Below are 19,218 nucleotides of genomic sequence, written 5' to 3' on the forward strand. Positions count from 1 at the left end.
TAGTGACCCTGCCCTCAGGTCGACTGGCCTGAGGGAATCAAGTAAAAAGCTCCATTGCGGGGGAACACCCACTCTCACCTCTGAAATGTCAAACACCATCTCATTCTCTGCTATTAAAATATTTGCAACTGCTTTAAACGACCCATCTATTCACTACCACCCACCCCCTGGTCAACCTAATTTATGGAAGATTTGCATAGCAGAGATGGGGAGCAGGAAGGGCTTGACTGTAACATTTAACCTGAACTCTTACATAATTTTAGTGTTAAACCACAAAACAAGGCAAACCGCTCCCATCTCACCTCTATAACGTCAGCTGAGTTTAATCGACTAGCTGGAAACATATGTCGGTCTATCACCTTGAGGGCTGTAAATCTCAGTCAATCGACAGTTTGCTAAGAGTTTCAGCTGCTCCCGCTCTGTAGTCGTGGCCAAAAGTTTTGAGAATGACACAAATATTATTTTTCACAAAGTCTGCTGCCTCAGTTTGTATGATGGGAATTTGCATATCCTCCAGAATGTAATGAAGAGTGATCAGATGAATTGCAATTAATTGCAAATTCCCTCTTTGCCATGCAAATGAACTGAATCCCCCAAAAACATTTCCACTGCATTTCAGCCCTGCCACAAAAGGACCATCTGACATCATGTCAGTGATTCTGTCGTTAACACAGGTGTGTCAATCATGGTTACCTGCAAGGAAATACATGCCGTCATCATTGCTTTGCACAAAAAGGCTTCACAGGCAAGGATATTGCTGCCAGTAAGATTGCACTTAAATCAACCATTTATCGGATCATCAAGAACTTCAAGGAGAGCGGTTCAATTGTTGTGAAGAAGGCTTCAGGGCGCCCAAGAAAGTCCAGCAAGCGCCAGGACCGTCTCCCAAAGTTGATTCAGCTGCGGGATCGGGGCACCACCAGTACAGAGCTTGCTCAGGAATGGCAGCAGGCAGGTGTGAGTGCATCTGCATGCACAGTGAGGCGAAGACTTTTGGAGGATAGCCTGGTGTCAAGAAGGGCAGCAAAGAAGCCACTTCTCTCCAGGAAAAACATCAGGGACAGACTGATAAGTACAGGGATTGGATGGCTGAGGACTGGGGTAAAGTAAATTTCTCTGATGAATCTCCTTTCTGATTGTTTGGGGCATCTGGAGAAAAGCTTGTCCGGAGAAGATAAGGTGAGCGCTACCATTAGTCCTTTTCCAGCATGACGGAGCACCTTGCCATGAGGCAAAAGTGATAACTAAGTGGCTCGGGGAACAAAACATTGATATTTTGGGTCCATGGCCAGGAAACTCCCCAGACCCTAATCCCATTGAGAACTTGTGGTCAATCCTCAAAAACCCACAAATTCTGACAAACTCCAAGCATTGCTTATGCAAGAATGGGCTGCCATCAATCTGGATGTGGCCCAGAAGGTAATTGACAGCATGCCTGGGCGGATTGCAGAGGTCTTGAAAATGAATGCTCAACACTGCAAAAATTGACTCTTTGCATCAACTTCATGTAATTGTCAATAAAAGCCTTTGACACTTATGAAATGCTTGTAATTATACTTCAGTATTCCATAGTAACATCTGACAAAAATATCTAAAGACACTGAAGCAGCAAACTTTGTGGAAATTAATATTTGTGTCATTCTCAAAACTTTTGGCCACGACTGTAAACTGTTAGAGATGGAGCTCACATTTTCTAAGCAGAATGACTGTTTGGATGTATGTAACTGATTCAAAAGTGCAGAACAGGAATGCCTATTAAAAAAATGCAAAAACCAGTCAGGGTTGTACTTTGGTTTTGTGTCATCTATTCTCATGCTGAAGTTGAAGGTTTTCCCAAGGCCTACGCTTGTGTTTTGCCCACAAACTTCCCTACTCTCCCAGCTAATTGTAAATGATACATGCATGGAATGACACCGTAATGAGTATGGGACATTTTTAATCGCAACATAACGCACTTGTATCTCTCATTTCTAGGAAAAGCCTGGTCATATTCTGGGTTGCCAAGGGCGCCACGGTTAAAGCTCCAGGGAACGACTTTTAAACTTAACCCCCAAAAATTGAAGAATTTGGGTCACAACTAGAAGTGATTCTTCTTCTGAGCCTATTCTTAAGAAACCAAAACAATGAAGTGCATTCCAAACATTCCAAGACAATGTCTATAATGCTAAAGGGTCTACAATGCTCTTGAGGTCTATGCCAAATACATCATTGGGGTGTAAAGCACACACACTTGTTGGCCTATCTCCCTGGATACCACCTCACTTGTTGCCAGGTTACCCGGGGAATGGATGTGGGACATCAAATAAATGAGTGATTGTACAGTGTCCTGTCATTTGAGTGCCGGGTTAGGTGCACACTGTGTCTTTGGTTATATAAATCTTTATTGCTGCAAGTTGTGTAGCCAGGTTTTGTTTCTGTGTTTGTGTGTTTTGCTTTATGTAGGCCTAGAAGTGTTGGCCTTGTGTTGAGGGAGGCAAGACACTTGGAGCTCAACCCTGGTTACCTTGTCTGAGGACACTGCAACCCTGTAAAATTGAAGCACATATTTATATGTACATTTTATAAAAGAGTTAAGAAATCAATGTCTACATGTGCAGAAACAAATAACTTATGTATTGGTTCCTATTGTCTCGTCTTGGAAAGAAACATACCAGTTGAAGTAGCCTAACCACAGAAGCCTCAGTGAGACAGTTTTGTGATTTTGACGATTTTCAAAGATGTTTTTACAGCCCTAGAAATTTTTCCATGACGTGACTAAGCTCAATGAAATATCAGTCGTTTTAGGTAGTTCATTTTCAGATGTACTCTGAGACAGCAAAGCCACAACCTTTTCAATTTGGATGCTGTCCCCTGTTTCTTAATTGAATTTTCTCAGTTTTACCCTGTGTGCTCATTGTCTGTTACATCACGTTCATTTGGACAGAATGCAATCTGATTTATTCATAAAGCATTCAGGCAACAAAGCTGATTTAATTATAGTGTGAAGTGAGCTTTATGTTTGATGTGTTTGAAAGGTCTCTCATGGTTGTCTATATTACAGGTGAAGGATCTGACCAAGTTTCTGGATCCTAGTGGGCTGGGGGTGATCAGCTTCGAGGACTTCTATCGGGGAATCACGGCCATCAGCAATGGAAGTGAGTCAGAGGATCTTCCTTTCGAAACTGGGATGACGATGATTGCCATCACATCATAGTTGGACTTTTATTTGGAAAATTAGGCGGATGTGCTCTGACTGACATGCCCCATTTTGTCCTATTGTCAACATGCCACTGGTGCAGGCCTTTGGAACATCTACATTTTAAAAAGTAAAAAAGATATATGCTGTGTTCGAATACTCATACTATCCACACTAACTGTACTATTTGTGTCGTGAATTGAATATATGGTCATATGCTTAATGGTCATAGTATGGATATAGTTAGTATGCCAAAAGTTCCCGGATGTCGTACTAAATTTGCCAAAATATGAAGTATACATGCAAAGGACACTATTTCTGTACTTTAGGGCCCATAATGCAATTCTTCAGGAAATGGTCGTGGCTTCACATCGTTTTCAGATTTGAAGAAAATGGCAGAAAATATGGAGCCTAAGTCCAACGATAGTGGATACAAATTCATTGCTTTAACCTCTAGCGTCGAGTAATACTGTATCCGGTAGCGTAATTATAGCCTCAAGCTCATTACCATAACGCAACGTTAACTATTCATGAAAATCGCAAATGAAATGAAAGAAATATATTCACTCACAGGCTTAGCCAACACTTCTAGGCCTCATCTCAGATTTTCAAAATATGCTTTTCAACCATAGCTACACAAGTATTTGTGTAAGAGTATTGATAGCTAGCATAGCATTAAGCCTATCATTCAGCAGGCAACATTTTCACAAAAACAAGAAAAGCATTCAAATAAAATCATTTACCTTTGAAGAATTTCAGATGTTTTCAATGAGGAGACTCTCAGTTAGATAGCAAATGTTCATTTTTTCCAAAAAGATTATTTGTGTAGGAGAAAATCGCTCCATTTTGTTCATCACGTTTGGCTAAGAAAAAAATCTGAAAATGCAGTCTCTACAACGCCAAACTTTTTACCAAATTAACTCCATAATATCGACAGAAACATGGCAAACGTTGTTTAGAATCAATCCTCAAGGTGTTTTTCACATATCTATTCGATGATAAATCATTCATGGCAGCTGTGTTAACCTCGAAGCAAACGAAAAATACACCCAGCTGGAGATTACGCAATAATTGCAACGGAGGACACCAAGCGGACACCTGGTAGATGTAGTCTCTTAAGGTCAATCTTCCAATGATTTGCCTACAAATACGTCACAATGCTGTCGACACCTTGGGGAAACGACAGAAAGTCTAAGCTCATTTGTGACCCATACACAGCCATATAAGGAGACATTGGAACACAGCGCATTCAAAATCTGGGGTACTTCCTGTATGAAATGTCATCTTGGTTTCGCCTGTAGCATTAGTTCTGTGGCACTCACAGACAATATCTTTGCAGTTTTGGAAACGTCAGAGTGTTTTCTTTCCAAAGCTGTCAATTATATGCATAGTCGAGCATCTTTTCGTGACAAAATATCTTGTTTAAAACGGGAATGTTTTTTTATCCATAAATTAAAAGAGCGCCCCCTATATCCAAGAAGTTAACTAATTATGACAAATGTTAACAAATTGTTGAGCAATGTAATAAAGTAGTTCCTTTTCAAATAAGTTACCTTACATGTTATGTTGGCTGACAATTTGTTAGCTACGCTGTCCTTAAGAGCCACTTAGCATATCATTACAGCAGTATGTACCGGTATGTTAGCTAGCTACCTAACGTTAGTTGGTTACTTATATATCAAACTTGCCAGTATATTAACTATAGGCTAACTAACTACCCAATGTTTATTGACTTGATTATTCACATCATTCTTAGCTAAATGGTATAGTCGTTGTGCGTTCTCAATGGACATTTGGGTGCTTTCATAAATTCACTCATCTTAAATAAGCATGCCCCATTCAAAAAATGTAGAACCAGGAACAGATATAGCCCTTGGTTCACTCCAGACCTGACTGCCCTTGACCAGCACAAAAACATCCTGTGGCGTACTGCATTAGCATCGAATAGCCCCCGTGATAAGCAACTTTTCAGGGAAGTTAGGAACCAATATACACAGGCAGTTAGGAAAGCTAAGGCTAGCCTTTTCAAACATAAATTTGCATCCTGTAGCACAAACTCAAAATAGTTCTCGGACACTGTAAAGTCTATGGAGAATAAGAACACCTCCTCCCAGCTGCCCACTGCACTGAGGGTAGGAAACACTGTCACCACCGATAAATCCACTATAATTGAGAATTTCAATAAGCATTTTTCTACAGCTGGCCATGCTTTCCACCTGGCTATCCCTACCCCGGTCAACTGCCCTTCACCCAAATCCAGATAGCTGATGTTCTGAAAGAGCTGCAAAATCTGGACCCCTACAAATCAGCCGGGCTAGACAATCTGGACCCTCTCTTTCTAAGATGATCTGCCAAAATTGTTGCAACCCCTATTACTAGCCTATTCAACCTCTCTTTCGTATCGTCTGAGATTCCCTAAGATTGGAAAGCTGCCGTGATCATCCCCCTCTTCAAAGGGGGAGACACTATAGACCCAAACCTATATCTATCCTAACCTGCCTTTCTAAGATCTTCGAAAGCCAAGTTAACAAACAGATTACTGACCATTTCAAATCCCACCATACCTTCTCTGCTATAGCAATCTGGTTTCAGAGCTGGTCATGGGTGCACCTCATCCACTCTCAAGGTCCTAAATGATATCATAACCGCCATCGATAAGAGACATTACTGTGCAGCCGTATTCATCGACCTGGCCAAGGCTTTCGACTCTGTCAATCACCACATTCTGAACTGCAGACTCAACAGCCTTCGTTTCTCAAATGACTGCCTAGCCTGGTTCACAAACTACTTCTCTGATTGAGCTCAGTGTGTCAAATCGGAGGTCCTGTTGTCCGGACCTCTGGCAGTCTCAATGGGGGTGCCACAGGGTTCAATTCTCGGGACGACTCTATTCTCTGTATACATCAATGATGTCGCTCTTGCTGCTGGTGATTCTCTGATCCATCTCTATGCAGACGACACCATTCTGTATACTTCTGGCCCTTCTTTGGACATTGTGTTAACAAACCTCCAGACGAGCTTCAATGCCATACAACTCTCCTTCCGTGGCCTTCAACTTCTCTTTAATACAATTAAAACTAAATGCATGCTCTTCAACCGATCGCTGCCCGCACCTGCCCGCCTGTCCAGAATCACTACTTTGGACGGTTCTGACTTAGAATATGTGGACAACTACAAATACCTAGGTGTCTGGGTAGACTGTAAACTCTCCTTCCAGACTCACATTAAGCATCTCCAATCCAGAAATAAATGTAGAATTGGCTTCCTATTTCGCAAAAAAAGCATCCTTCACTCATGTTACCAAACATACCCTCGTAAAACTGACCATCCTACTGATCCTCGACCTCGGCGATGTCATTTACAAATTAGCCTCCAACACTCTACTCAGCAAATTGGATGCAGTCTATCACAGTGCCATCTGTTTTGTCAACAATGCCCAATATACTACCCACAGGTCATCATCTACAAGTCTTTGCTAGGTATAGCCCCGCCTTATCTCAGCTCACTGGTCACCATAGCAGCATGCGCTCCAGCAGGTACAGTGGGGCAAAAAAATATTTTCATCATAGGTACACTTCAACTATGACAGACAAAATGAGAAAAAAATCCAGAAAATCACATTGTAGGATTTTTAATACATTTATTTGCAAATTATGGTGGAAAATAAGTATTTGGTCAATAACAAAAGTTTATCTCAATACTACGTTTTCTGTAAATCTTCACAAGGTTTTCACACACTGTTGCTGGTATTTTGGCCCGTTCCTCCATGCAGATCTCCTATAGAGCAGTGATGTTTTGGGGCTGTTGCTGGGCAACACGGACTTTCAACTCCCTCCAAAGATTTTCTATGGGGTTGAGATCTGGAGACTGGCTAGGCCACTCCAGGACCTTGAAATGCTTCTTACGAAGCCACTCCTTTGTTGCCCGGGCGGTGTGTTTGGGATCATTGTCATGCTGAAAGACCCAGCCACGTTTCATCTTCAATGCCCTTGCTGATGGAAGGAGGTTTTCACTCAAAATCTCACGATGCATGGCCCCATTCATTCTTTCCTTTACACGGATCAGTCGTCCTGGTCCCTTTGCAGAAAAACAGCCCCAAAGCATGATGTTTCCACCCCCATGCTTCACAGTAGGTATGGTGTTCTTTGGATGCAACTCAGCATTCTTTGTCCTCCAAGCACGACGAGTTGTTTTTCCTTCCGTGGCCTCCACTGCAAACGCTAGTAAAACCAAATGCATGTTATATTTTGGTTTCATCTGACCAAAACATTCCAATCTCCACAAATCATCCAAGGAAAATCTTCCTCTGGATCATCCAAATGCTCACTAGCAAACTTCAGACGGGCCTGGACATGTACTGGCTTAAGCAGGGGGACACGTCTGGCACTGCAGGATTTGAGTCCCTGGCGCCGTAGTGTGTTACTGATGGTAGGCTTTGTTACTTTGGTCCCAGCAGGTCATTCACTAGGTCCCCCCGTGTGGTTCTGGGATTTTTGCTCACCGTTCTTGTGATAATTTTGACCCCACGGGGTGAGATCTTGCGTGGAGTCCCAGATCGAGGGAGATTATCAGTGGTCTTGTATGTCTTCTATTTCCTAATAATTGCTCCCACAGTTGATTTCTTCAAACCAAGCTGCTTACCTATTGCAGATTCAGTCTTCCCAGCCTGGTGCAGGTCTACAATTTTGTTTCTCGTGTCCTTTGACAGCTCTTTGGTCTTGGCCATAGTGGAGTTTGGAGTGTGACTGTTTGCGGTTGTGGACAGGTGTCTTTTATACTGATAACAAGTTCAAACAGGTGCCATTAGTACAGGTAACGAGTGGAGGACAGAGGAGCCTCTTAAAGAAGAAGTTACAGGTCTGTGAGAGCCAGAAATCTTGCTTGTTTGTAGGTGACCAAATACTTATTTCCCACCATAATTTGCCAATAAATTCATAAAAAATCCTACAATGTGATTCTCTGGATTTTTTTCTTCTAATTTTGTCTATCATAGTTGAAGTGTACCTATGATGAAAATTACAGGCCTCTCTCATCTTTTTAAGTGGGAGAACTTGCACAATTGGTGGCTGACTAAATACTTTTTTGCCCCACTGTATATCTCACTGGTCACCCCAAAGCCAATTCCTCCTTTGGTTGCCTTTCCTTCCAGTTCTCTGCTGCCAATGACTGGAACAAACTGCAAAAATCACTGAAGCTGGAGACTCATGTCTCCCTCACTGGCTTTAAGCACCAGCTACCAGAGCAGCTCACAGATCACTGCACCTGTACATAGCCCATCTGTAAATGGCCCATCCAACTACCTCATCCCCTTACTGTATTTATTTATTTATCTTGCTCGTTTGCACCCCAGTATCTCTACTTGCACATTCATCTTCTGTACATCAATCACTGCGCATTAATTGGTATATTGTAATTACTTCGCCACCATGGCCTATTTATTTCCATTACCTCCCTTATCTTACCTCATTTGCACACACTGTATAGACTTTTTCTACTGTATTATTGACTGTATGTTTGTTATTCCATGTGTAACTCTGTGTTGTTGTATGTGTCGAACTGCTTTGCTTTATCTTGGCAAGGTCACAGTTGTAATTGAGAACTTGTTCTCAACTAGCCTACCTGGTTAAATAAAGGTGAAATACATTTTTTTATAAAAAATTATTATCTACTCCGATTTCAGAGCACTCTCTTCTGAGTTTACCAGAGCAGAATAATGAATTTATGGGCACTCAACACCGGTGGAATTTGGTCAGTGACAGTTACCATTGGCAAAAAAAGCTAAATTAAATTGTTGCCAGCAACACAGTTAGTCATAGTTAGTCATGGATAACATGAAAACTGCTAACAGAAAGCTGGATAACATGAAAACTGCCTAACCAGCTCTTCTAGGGCGAGTAAAATGGTCAGAGTGGTCACTCTCATTTGTGTCTGGAAGTAGCTAGCAAGCTAGCCAACGTTAGCTTGGGTGCTTGATTGCTATTGTAAGGTCAGAACGCTCAAATCAACCCTACTTCTCGGCCCAAGCGCCCAGTGTGCATTCCAAAGGCGATACACTCTGAATTTACAAACGGACAATCTGACAACTCTGAATTTACGAGCGCACTCTGGCACTCCAGATTGAATTTAGGAACACACCTGAAGTCGTAAAATGTCTAACTAGTAATTTAACTAGCTAGCAAGAGGTTGCATAACAACAGCATCAACTTCCAGTAGACCGGCAGAGGTAGTACGCTCAACTGAAAGGATACTGTTCCATTTACAGTATACTAAAATGAACTAATAGTATGTAGTATACAGTATGTCAGTATGGCTTTTCAAACACAGCTATCGCCTACACCATCACAATAAATCCAGGATTTATTTTAGACAGGTCTAAAGAAACATGAAATTGAGAAAATGTGGCCTATTTCAGAAGAACAGAATTGTATACTTCAAATAAAATTTTATTTGTCACATACACATGGTTAGCAGATGTTAATGTGAGTGTAGCGAAATGCTTGTGCCTCTAATTCCGACCATGCAGTAATATCTAACAAGTAATCTAACAATTTCACAACTACCTTATACACACAAGTGTAAAGGAATGAATAAGAATATGTACATAAAAATCTATAAATGAGTGATGGCCGAGCGGCATAGGCAAGATGCAGTAGATGGTATAGAGTACAGTATATACATATGAGATGAGTAATGTAGGGTATGTAAACATTATATAAAGTGGCATTGTTTGAAGTGGCTAGTGATACATTTATTACATCAATTTTTCATTATTAAAGTGGCTAGAGATGAGTCAGTATGTTGGCAGCAGCCACTCAATGTTAGTGATGTCTGTTTAACAGTCTGATGGCCTTGAGATAGAAGCTGTTTTTCAGTCTCTCGGTCCCTGCTTTGATGCACCTGCACTGACCTCGCCTTCTGGATGATAGCGGGGTGAACAGACAGTGACTCGGGTGGTTGTTGTCCTAGATGATCTTGTTGGCCTTCCTGTGACATCGGGTGGTGTAGGTGTCCTGGAGGGCAGGTAGTTTGCCCCTGGTGATGTGTTGTGCAGACCTCACTACTCTCTGGAGAGCCTTACGGTTGTGGGCGGAGCAGTTGCCGTACCAGGTGGTGATACAGCCTGACAGTATGCTCTCAATTGTGCATCTGTAAAAGTTTGTGAGAGTTTTAGGTGACAAGCCAAATTTCTTCAGCCCCCAAAGGACATCCAGCCAACTTGACACCAGAGTATGTGAGTGGAGCGTAGTAAGCGCGTAGCAGAGCGTGCCTAATTTTACTAGAGAGCGGAGCAAGTTTCCAAACGTGTCAGCCTTCTCGCCTGTTCCAATTTTGCTCCAGTAGCGCTCATTCCACGAGCTCAGGGCATGCCCGGCCCAGCATGCATTTGTAGGCTACTTGTGTGCTTCTATAGCCCCTTGCTTTAGCTATAGTCATGGAGGTCTCAAAATATTTTCATAAAGAACTGATTAAAAAAACATAGGCGCAAAATCAAGGTGACTTACAAAGATGAGGACCAAGAGAGGGAGTGCGGTGATGTAAAATCCACAACTAAAGAATCATTGTGGGATCTGAAAACTAAAGACACGTATCCCGATAGGATGATGGTGTACTACGTGCACATGCTAACAGAAAGGAATGAGGTGGGTAGCTAGCTAAGTGTGTCATTGTAACAAAGTATTTCTAAACAAAAAATCAGATCTCTTAAAGTTTTGTTCATTTTCTTTCTGTTATCTATACAATAGGCTAACTAGCATTGAATCTGGCCCAATATGCCTGAAGGAACATTCTGTTTCGATAGGATTATTTTGCATAAAAATAATAGGCCTACCTAAAGAAAAAGAAAAACTCCATATCCCTGCCCCACCTTGCAAGAGTGGCTCTAAGGGTGTTTAGCTTCCCCAGTGGCTCTGCAAGCATGGAGAGGGTATTCTCGACTGCTGGACTGCTCTCCAGGCATCATCGCATGAGCCTGAATCAAATTAAATCAAATCAAAGTTTATTTGTCACGTGCTCTGAATACAACAGGTGTAGTAGACCTTACAGTGAAATGCTTACTTACAAGCCTTACTTACTTACAAGCCCTAACCAACAGTGCAATTTTTAAGGAAAAAATAGGTATTAGGTAAACAATTGATAAGTAAAGAAAAAAAAGAAAGGTTAAATTACTGTGAAAATAACAGTAGCGAGGCTATGTACAGGTGGTACCTGTGCAGAGTCAATGTGCGGGGGCAATTGAGGTAATATGTACATGTAGGTCTAGTTAAAGTGACTATGCATAGATGATAAACAGAGAGTAGCAGCAGTGTAAAAAAGGGGGTTGGGGGGTGGCGGGACACAATGCAAATAGTCCAGGTAGCCATTTGATTGCCTGTTCAGGAGTCTCATGCCTTGGGGGTAAAAGCTGCTGAGAAGCCACAGACTTTGGCCAAACTCGTGTTACTAAAAGTTAATTCAAAGGCACTGTAGACAGATGCTAATAATGATCCTGCCAGCCTAGTGTTTTGCACTCACATATTTTGCCAGGTAAATTGCCTGAGAACATGTTCTCATTTACAGCAACGACCTAAGGGAATAGTTACAGGGGAGAGGAATGAGCAAATTGGGGATGATTAGGTGGCCATGATGGTGTGAAGGCCAGATTGGGAATTTAGCCAGGACACCGGGGTTAGCACCCCTACAATAAGTGCCATGGGAGCTTTAGTGACCACAGAGAGTCAGGACACCTGTTTAAACATCCCATCCGAAAAACAGAACCCTACACAAAGCAATGTCCCCAAACACTGGAATATTTTTTTAGACCGGGGGAAAGGGTGCCTCCTACTGGCCCCCCAACACCACTTTCAGCAACATCTGGTCTCCCATCCAGGGACTGACCAGACTAACCCTACTTAGCTTCAGAAGCAAGCCAGGAGTGGAATGCAGGGTGGTATGCTGCTGGTCCCATGCTTCACAATATATTTAGTTGTAGACTATAGAATTTAAATAATAGGCTCCTTCTTAGGCTACCTGTCTAGCTCCTGACCTATTTAGTGTTCATGTGCTGTTTAACACATGTAGCCTATTTGAAATGATGAGTGCTTTTTTACAGTCACCTTTTCATGTTTATTCAAATACTTTGTATTCCAATCATATGGTTTGTTTTCAATACTTCAAAACCAAATTGTTTGTCCAGGTAGTCACAAAAATAGGTGGGTGTTAAATGGTGATTTTAATGAATTGAGCAAATTTTGAGTGGCAGTTTTATTTCCTGTGAGCGAGGAGGGGTTTTTAGCAGCGCAGTTGGAAAGGATGTGGAGTGAGGAGCGAAATTTCCAACAGCTCAACTCTGCTAAGATATACTCTGCTTGACAGAACTGTGGGAAGCAGTGGAGTCAACATGGGCCAGCATCCCTGTTGAATGCTTTTGAGAGTCCATGCCCTGGCGAATTGAGGCTGTTCTGAGGGAAAAAAGGGTGGGATACTCAATATTAGGAAGGTGTTCCTAATATTTCGTATACTTGTGTATACTTTTAAAGTTTGCACTTGTAATAAAAAAGCTGAAATCCTTTTTTTATTCACTTGGCTTAAACACAATGCAGCCTATTTTTCATTCTTTCATTCTGTGATTTTCAAAGTCGGGGTTGCTAAAATTATAATTATAATTTATTTTTTTAATCCAAAAATTAAGAATCCAGATTATTGTATTGGACAATATAAAAACGTTTTTGAGAAAGATATTTGGAAAAATGAGATTCCTTAATCTCAGAAAATGTATATGTTGGCTTCTTTTCATTTTGATAATTCTTTTCATTGTGGTTATTTGTTGAAAATATAAGGTTGTGTCCAGGGGCAAAAATCTGATATCAACTTTGGAGGGGACAATTACATGAAATTTTCTCAAGAGCAATTCCTGAGGGAGACACCAAAAGTAGTGCTGTAACACATAGCCTATGTTGTAATATGTTAAATGTATATTGAGGAACCATAATTACTACTACTGGATAATTGATAGGTACAGTAGTTAAATGAAATGTTGTCCCAACTTGTTAAAATGTTTAAATCATTATAATACTACTACTAATAATAGTTATAGCAGTGTTCCATATCAGTCCAGTATGTATGCAGGTATTTGTATTTACAACCAGCAATACCAAGCAAGGCCTGTAGGTGGTAATGGTACTGTACACTGTATGGGGTTGCAGGTTTCATAAATACAATGAACATGGTGCGATCTCATCTCAAAGAATCTCCATTGAGAACCATCACAAAGTTGGTCCACGCATTGAACTGACCTTTTTATTTAACTTTTTCTGATTAATTTATATAGTCATTAAATATGTGCCACTGAGTCTATTACAACATCTTTACAAGAACAAAACGCTCAGATTAAGTACAGTTGTAAAAGCAAGATAACTACTTAAATGAAAAACCCAAACAAATCAACCAAAATATCCTTCAGAAATACTTAGTTATTGTTCAGTCAGTGTCTCAACTCTTCAAACAACAGCTATTTATTAAAAAAATAATAATAATTTTTACTAGGCAAGTCAGTTAAGAACAAATTCTTATTTTCAATGACAGCCTAGTAGGTTAACTGCCTGTTCAGGGGCAGAACGACAGATTTGTACCTTATCAGCTCGGGGATTTGAACTTGCAACCTTTCGGTTACTAGTCCAACTCTCTAACCACTAGGCTACCCTGCCACCCCGGCAAAGTATGCAATTTTAAATAAAATAAAATAAATAATTAGTCAGTGTACTGTCATGTACTAAAAACTACTAAACAAAATAACAAATATCATACTATACACCAGGGGTTCTCAAACAGGGTAGGTGGACCCCTAGGGGTCCCTGGTGTAATGGCAAGGGGTCCATGAAATAGAAAAGTGTAATGAACGTATTCAGCACAAGGATTCCACTAACTTTACATATAATATAGAGGGGGTGTAGGTCCCTGAGGACCACTCAAAACCTTGCCTGCCTTTCCTCAAAATATGCAGGGGTTCCAGTACTCAAAAAAGGTTGAGAACCACTGCTATACACACTATACACACTACTGAACAAAATGTTTGGGGGTTTCAATGGATCCAACAAATTGCTAGCAGATATTTTCCCTCAAGACTGTCCAGCCTGTCTTTATGTACATTACAGACAAAATTCTGATCAGCACCTCAACTTGGTCAACCAACCCCCGCACCTCCACTGGAAGCCTCCTGAGGACCTCTGCTGCCTCTCAACTGCTGCTACAGGGGTATTTGTTGCGAAAGAGAGGCAACTGCACTGAAAGAGAATCTATTTTCAGCTCAGGGTACTGATCTAGAGACTCATCCAACTCCCCCATGAGAAGCACTCTTTCCAACTTTTACAGAATGTTTAGACTGTCCTGGTCAAAACGGTCGCCAAACTGAACCTCCACACCATCCAACACTTAAATATTCTGCCCTATAGTGATCGACTAGTTTTATCAACTAGTGTTAGGCTACTAGGGTTCTTGCTTTGTGTTTTGGTGTACTGAAAAATACTTTTTACTGACATTTTTGTACCTGGCAGGCTGGCTAGCTGCACAAACACATCTTATTTTCTATAATTCTATATGGGCTTCGATCTAAAAGGTAGCTAGCAAATGTGAAACGGATTGCAGTGACAAGTGTTGACAGCTGTATGAGTTCACCATTTACACAACATATGCTGCAACCTTTTGTAATTTTAATATAGTTTGTTTCATATTGGCTGGCTTCCAACAATAGCTGAATTTGCAAAGCTAGCGAGCACCAATTCCATTTCTGTGGCGTTTGCTATAATCTTTGCTATTGTCAGTTTACTCCAAGATCAGCACACGTGCTTCAAAGTCCCATAGCGACAATTTAGTTTTTGCAACGAGACCATTAAAGATATTTAAGACAATGGTAGAAGAGAGTGTAGTTCTGTTCAGTTGGGAGTTCAATTTATCGCTAACCTTATCACAGGGACTTTGAAGCACTACAGCTGCATGCTGATCTTGGAATAAACTGACGATAGCAAAGATTTGACGACGCCACATAAATGGAATAGGTACTAGCTAGCTTAATAGTTAATGTTTACCCGCTAGCTCTGCAAATTCAGCTAGTGTGTGTGTGTAAACCCTGCCAACATAAAAAAAAATAACATTGCTATGGCGCGATTGACTGGATTAACCTCACGTCAATTACGTGCATTGAGTGCCTTTCAGAAGGTAGATACGAACCCTCTGTTACCTGCCAGATAAGGAACTGGCAGTGGATCAAACCATTGTGAGGCAAAGGGCGGGGGTCGCAATCTTTTGAAACTTAAAAACGCTCTATTAAGTGTCTATAATCAGCTCAAGTGCTTTCATTGCGTATTATTAATATTATTGAAATTACATTGTTATGTTTACAGTGATATATTGGAGGGGACAAATCATACTTTTCCCAGGATGGAGGGGTCGTGTCCCCCCTGTCCCCCCTGGGATTTCCGCCTATGGTTGTGTCATTAGATTTGGAGTGTTGTCACAAGACAAAAAATGTGAATACCACTGCACTAACTTAAATCTTTGTTTACTTTGAGTGGACCATATTTACTCTGCTTACCTAATTACGTCTGTGTAGTGGCAGTGTTCTATTGTTTTCGTGGCATATTGTCTTTACAATAGCATTGTGTTGACTTTGTTCTGTATGTGTTTGCAGGTACAGAGCCCCAGCTCTATGATGTGCACTTCAGCCCAGGGGACGGAGCAGTGGGCTGCCCAGAGGAGTACGATGAGGTAGGTGATGTCATTGGATATCATCACAGTTATTGGTTACATTACAGTTACTGCTGGAAATATGACCACTCAACACATACATTATAATAGCAGTGTGACTGCACAGAATATCAATGAACCCCCCTACATAAAGCAGCATGATATGGGCCAGGGTGGTCTAATGTGAATGAGCAGTCCTGTATAGTGGTATAGCATGGTATACCACTGTGACTGCCCATTTGTAATATATTATGACCTTGTGTGGTCCAGTTGTGCTGTTACCATTGTCCCTTTGCATACAGAGTTCCCTGGCTGAACTCTCTGCGCCCTCACTCATTCCACAGTAATCAGCAAGTGGCCAGCAAAGCTATCCTTACCACTCTGTGAATATTCCGCATGCTGAACACTACGGTTTGGCACAGGGTCCAATGACATCTGGCAGAATTTTCACATCGTATTTTTCTTTCAACCAAATATTGAATGGTTAGAGTCTCTGGTCACATGTATTCTATTGTGTTTTTTCAGCTGCGGTGAACATATCTGAAATTCTTGGCTCATCTCGTGCGTGGACTTTGACTATTTATTAAATCTTTCTGCTGCCTCCACAAGATTAAACCTTTTCTTTCGACTGTTATTCCATCAGTTTGCTTCGATCACTCTAGTATGAGTGCACTGTATGGTGCCTAATAGTACACACAAAACACCCGTCTCAACGTCAACAGTAAAGAGGCGACTCCGGGATGCTGGCCTTCTAGGCAGAGTTGCAAAGAAAAAGCCATATCTCAGACTGGCCAATAAAAAGAAAAGATTAAGACGGGCAAAAGAACACAGACACTGGACAGAGGAAATCTCTTGGCAATTTCTCTCATGGAATAGCATTCATTTCTCAGAACAAGAATAGACATGCGTTTCAGAAGAAAGTTATTTGTTTCTGGTCAGATTGAGCCTGTAATTGAACCCACAAATGCTGATGCTACAGATACTCAACTAGTCTAAAGAAGGCCAGTTTTATTGCTTCTTCAATCAGGACTACAGTTTTCAGCTGTGCTAACATAATTGCAAAAGGGTTTTCTAATGATCAGTTAGCCTTTTAAAATTATAAACATGGATTAGCTAACACAACGTGCCATTGGAACACAGGTGTGATGGTTGCTGATAATGGGCCTCTGTACACCTATGTAGATATTCCGAAATGTCTGTGGCTGACTAAATACTTTTTTGCCCCACTGTAAATGTGACATTTCAGTTTTTTTATGAATTCATATTATTGGGGTATTGTGTGTAGATTGATGAGGGAAATACATTTTTTTATCCATTTTAGAATAAGGTGTAACGTACGTACGTTTTTTTGGGAAAAGTCAAGGGGTTTGAATTCTTTCCGCATGCACTGTATTGCGGTTCGATACTGTGATTTTTTTTGCCATTAGATGTATTTGGTATTTTATTAGGATCCCCATTAGCTATTGCAAAAGCAGCATCTATTCTTTCTCGGGGTCCACACAAAACTTGAAACATAATACAGCATGAAATAATACAAAACATCAATAGACAAGAACTGCTCAAGGATAGAACTACATAAAAAAATGTAAAAGGCACACGAAGCCTACATATCAATGCATACACACAAACTATCTAGGTCAAATAGGGGAGAGGCATTGTGCATTGAGGTGTTGCTTTATCTTTTTTTTGGAAGCAGGTTTGCTGTTTATTTGAGCAGAATGCGATTGAAGGAAGTTCCATGCAATAAGGGCTCTATATAATACTGTACACTTTCTTGAATTTTGTTTTGGATTTGGGGACTATGAAAAGAACCCTGGTGGCTAGTCTTTTATAAAAAGATGAAGTGATGCAGTCAGTCTCTCCTCAACTCTTAGCAAAGAGAGACTGGCTTGCATAGTATTTATATCAGCCTTCTGATTACAATGAAGAGCAGAATGTGCAGCTTAACTAAGTCTTTCCTTTCAGCACTGGAGCACATGACGGGACAATAATCAAGATTAGATAAAACTAGAGCCTGCAGAACTTCCTTTTTGGAGTGTGGTGTCAAAAAAGCAGAGCAACTCTTTATGAAGGACAGGCCTTTCCCCATCTTTACAACCATTGAATATACATTTGAAGTCGGAAGTTTACATAAGCTTAGGTTGTAGTCATTAAAATTTGTTTTTCAACCACTCCACAAATTTCTTGTTAACAAACTATAGTTTTGGCAAGTCGGTTAGGACATCTACTTTGTGCGTGACACAAGTAATTTTTCACAAAATTGTTTACAGACAGATTATTTCACTTATAATTCACTGTATCACTATTCCAGTGGGTCAAAGGTTTACAGACACTAAGTTGACTGTGCCTTTAAACAGCTTGGAAAATTCCAGAAAATTATGTCATGGCTTTAGAAGCTTCTGATAGGCTAATTGACATCATTTGAGTCAATTGGAGGTGTACCGGTGGATGTATTTCAAGGCCTACCTTCAAACTCAGTGCCTCTGCTTAACATTATGGGAAAATCAAAAGAAATCAGCCAAGACCTCAGAAAAAATATTGTAGACCTCCTCCAAGTCTGGTTCATCCTTGGGAGCAATTTCTAAACGCCTGAAGGTACCACATTCATCTGTACAAACAATAGTACGCAAGTATCAACACCATGGGACCACGCAGCCGTCATACCGCTCAGGAAGCAGACGTGTTCGGTCTCCTAGAGATGAACGTACTTTGATGCGAAAAGTGCAAATCAACCCCAGAACAATAGCAAAGGACCTTGTGAAGATGCTGGAGGAAACAGGTACATAAGTATCTATATCCACAGTAAAACAAGTCCTATATCGACATAACCTGAAATGCCGCTCAGCAAGGAAGAATCCACTGCTCCAAAGCCGCCAAATAAAAGCCAGACTACGGTTTGCAACTGCACATGGGGGCAAAGATTGTACTTTTTGGAGAAATGTCTGTTCAGCCATAATGACCATCGTTATGTTTGGAGGAAAAGGGGGAGGCTTGGAAGCCGATGAACACCATCCCAACCGTGAAGCACGGGGGTGGCAGCATCATGTTGTGGGGGTGCTTTGCTGCAGGAGGGACTGGTGCACTTCACAAAATAGATGGCATCATGAGGAGGGAACATTATGTGGATATATTGAAGCCACATCTCAAGACAGTCAGGAAGTTAGAGCTTGGTCGCAAATGGGTCTTCCAAATGGACAACGACCCCAAGCGTACTTCCAAAGTTGTGGAAAAATGGCTTAAGGACAACAAAGTCAAGGTATTGGAGTTGGCTTCACAAAGCCCTGACCTCAATCCTAGAGAACATTTGTTGGCAGAACTGAAAAAGT

At 41.1% G+C, this 19,218-nt stretch overlaps 1 protein-coding gene across 2 annotated transcripts in view; it reads left to right on the forward strand.

Moving 5' to 3' along the window:
* The window catches only part of LOC112224166 (rab11 family-interacting protein 3), a 90,712-nt gene that overhangs the window by 13,325 nt on the left and 58,169 nt on the right, over positions 1–19,218 (forward strand). For both annotated transcript variants that reach the window (XM_024387527.2, XM_024387528.2), the window contains exons 2-3: positions 3,041–3,134; positions 15,837–15,913. In XM_024387527.2, coding sequence (XP_024243295.1) covers positions 3,041–3,134; positions 15,837–15,913 — 171 coding nt within the window. The remainder of the gene's footprint in view (positions 1–3,040; positions 3,135–15,836; positions 15,914–19,218) is intronic.

Source organism: Oncorhynchus tshawytscha, linkage group LG25 (genome assembly GCF_018296145.1).
Source record: "Oncorhynchus tshawytscha isolate Ot180627B linkage group LG25, Otsh_v2.0, whole genome shotgun sequence".
NCBI lineage: Eukaryota > Metazoa > Chordata > Actinopteri > Salmoniformes > Salmonidae > Oncorhynchus > Oncorhynchus tshawytscha.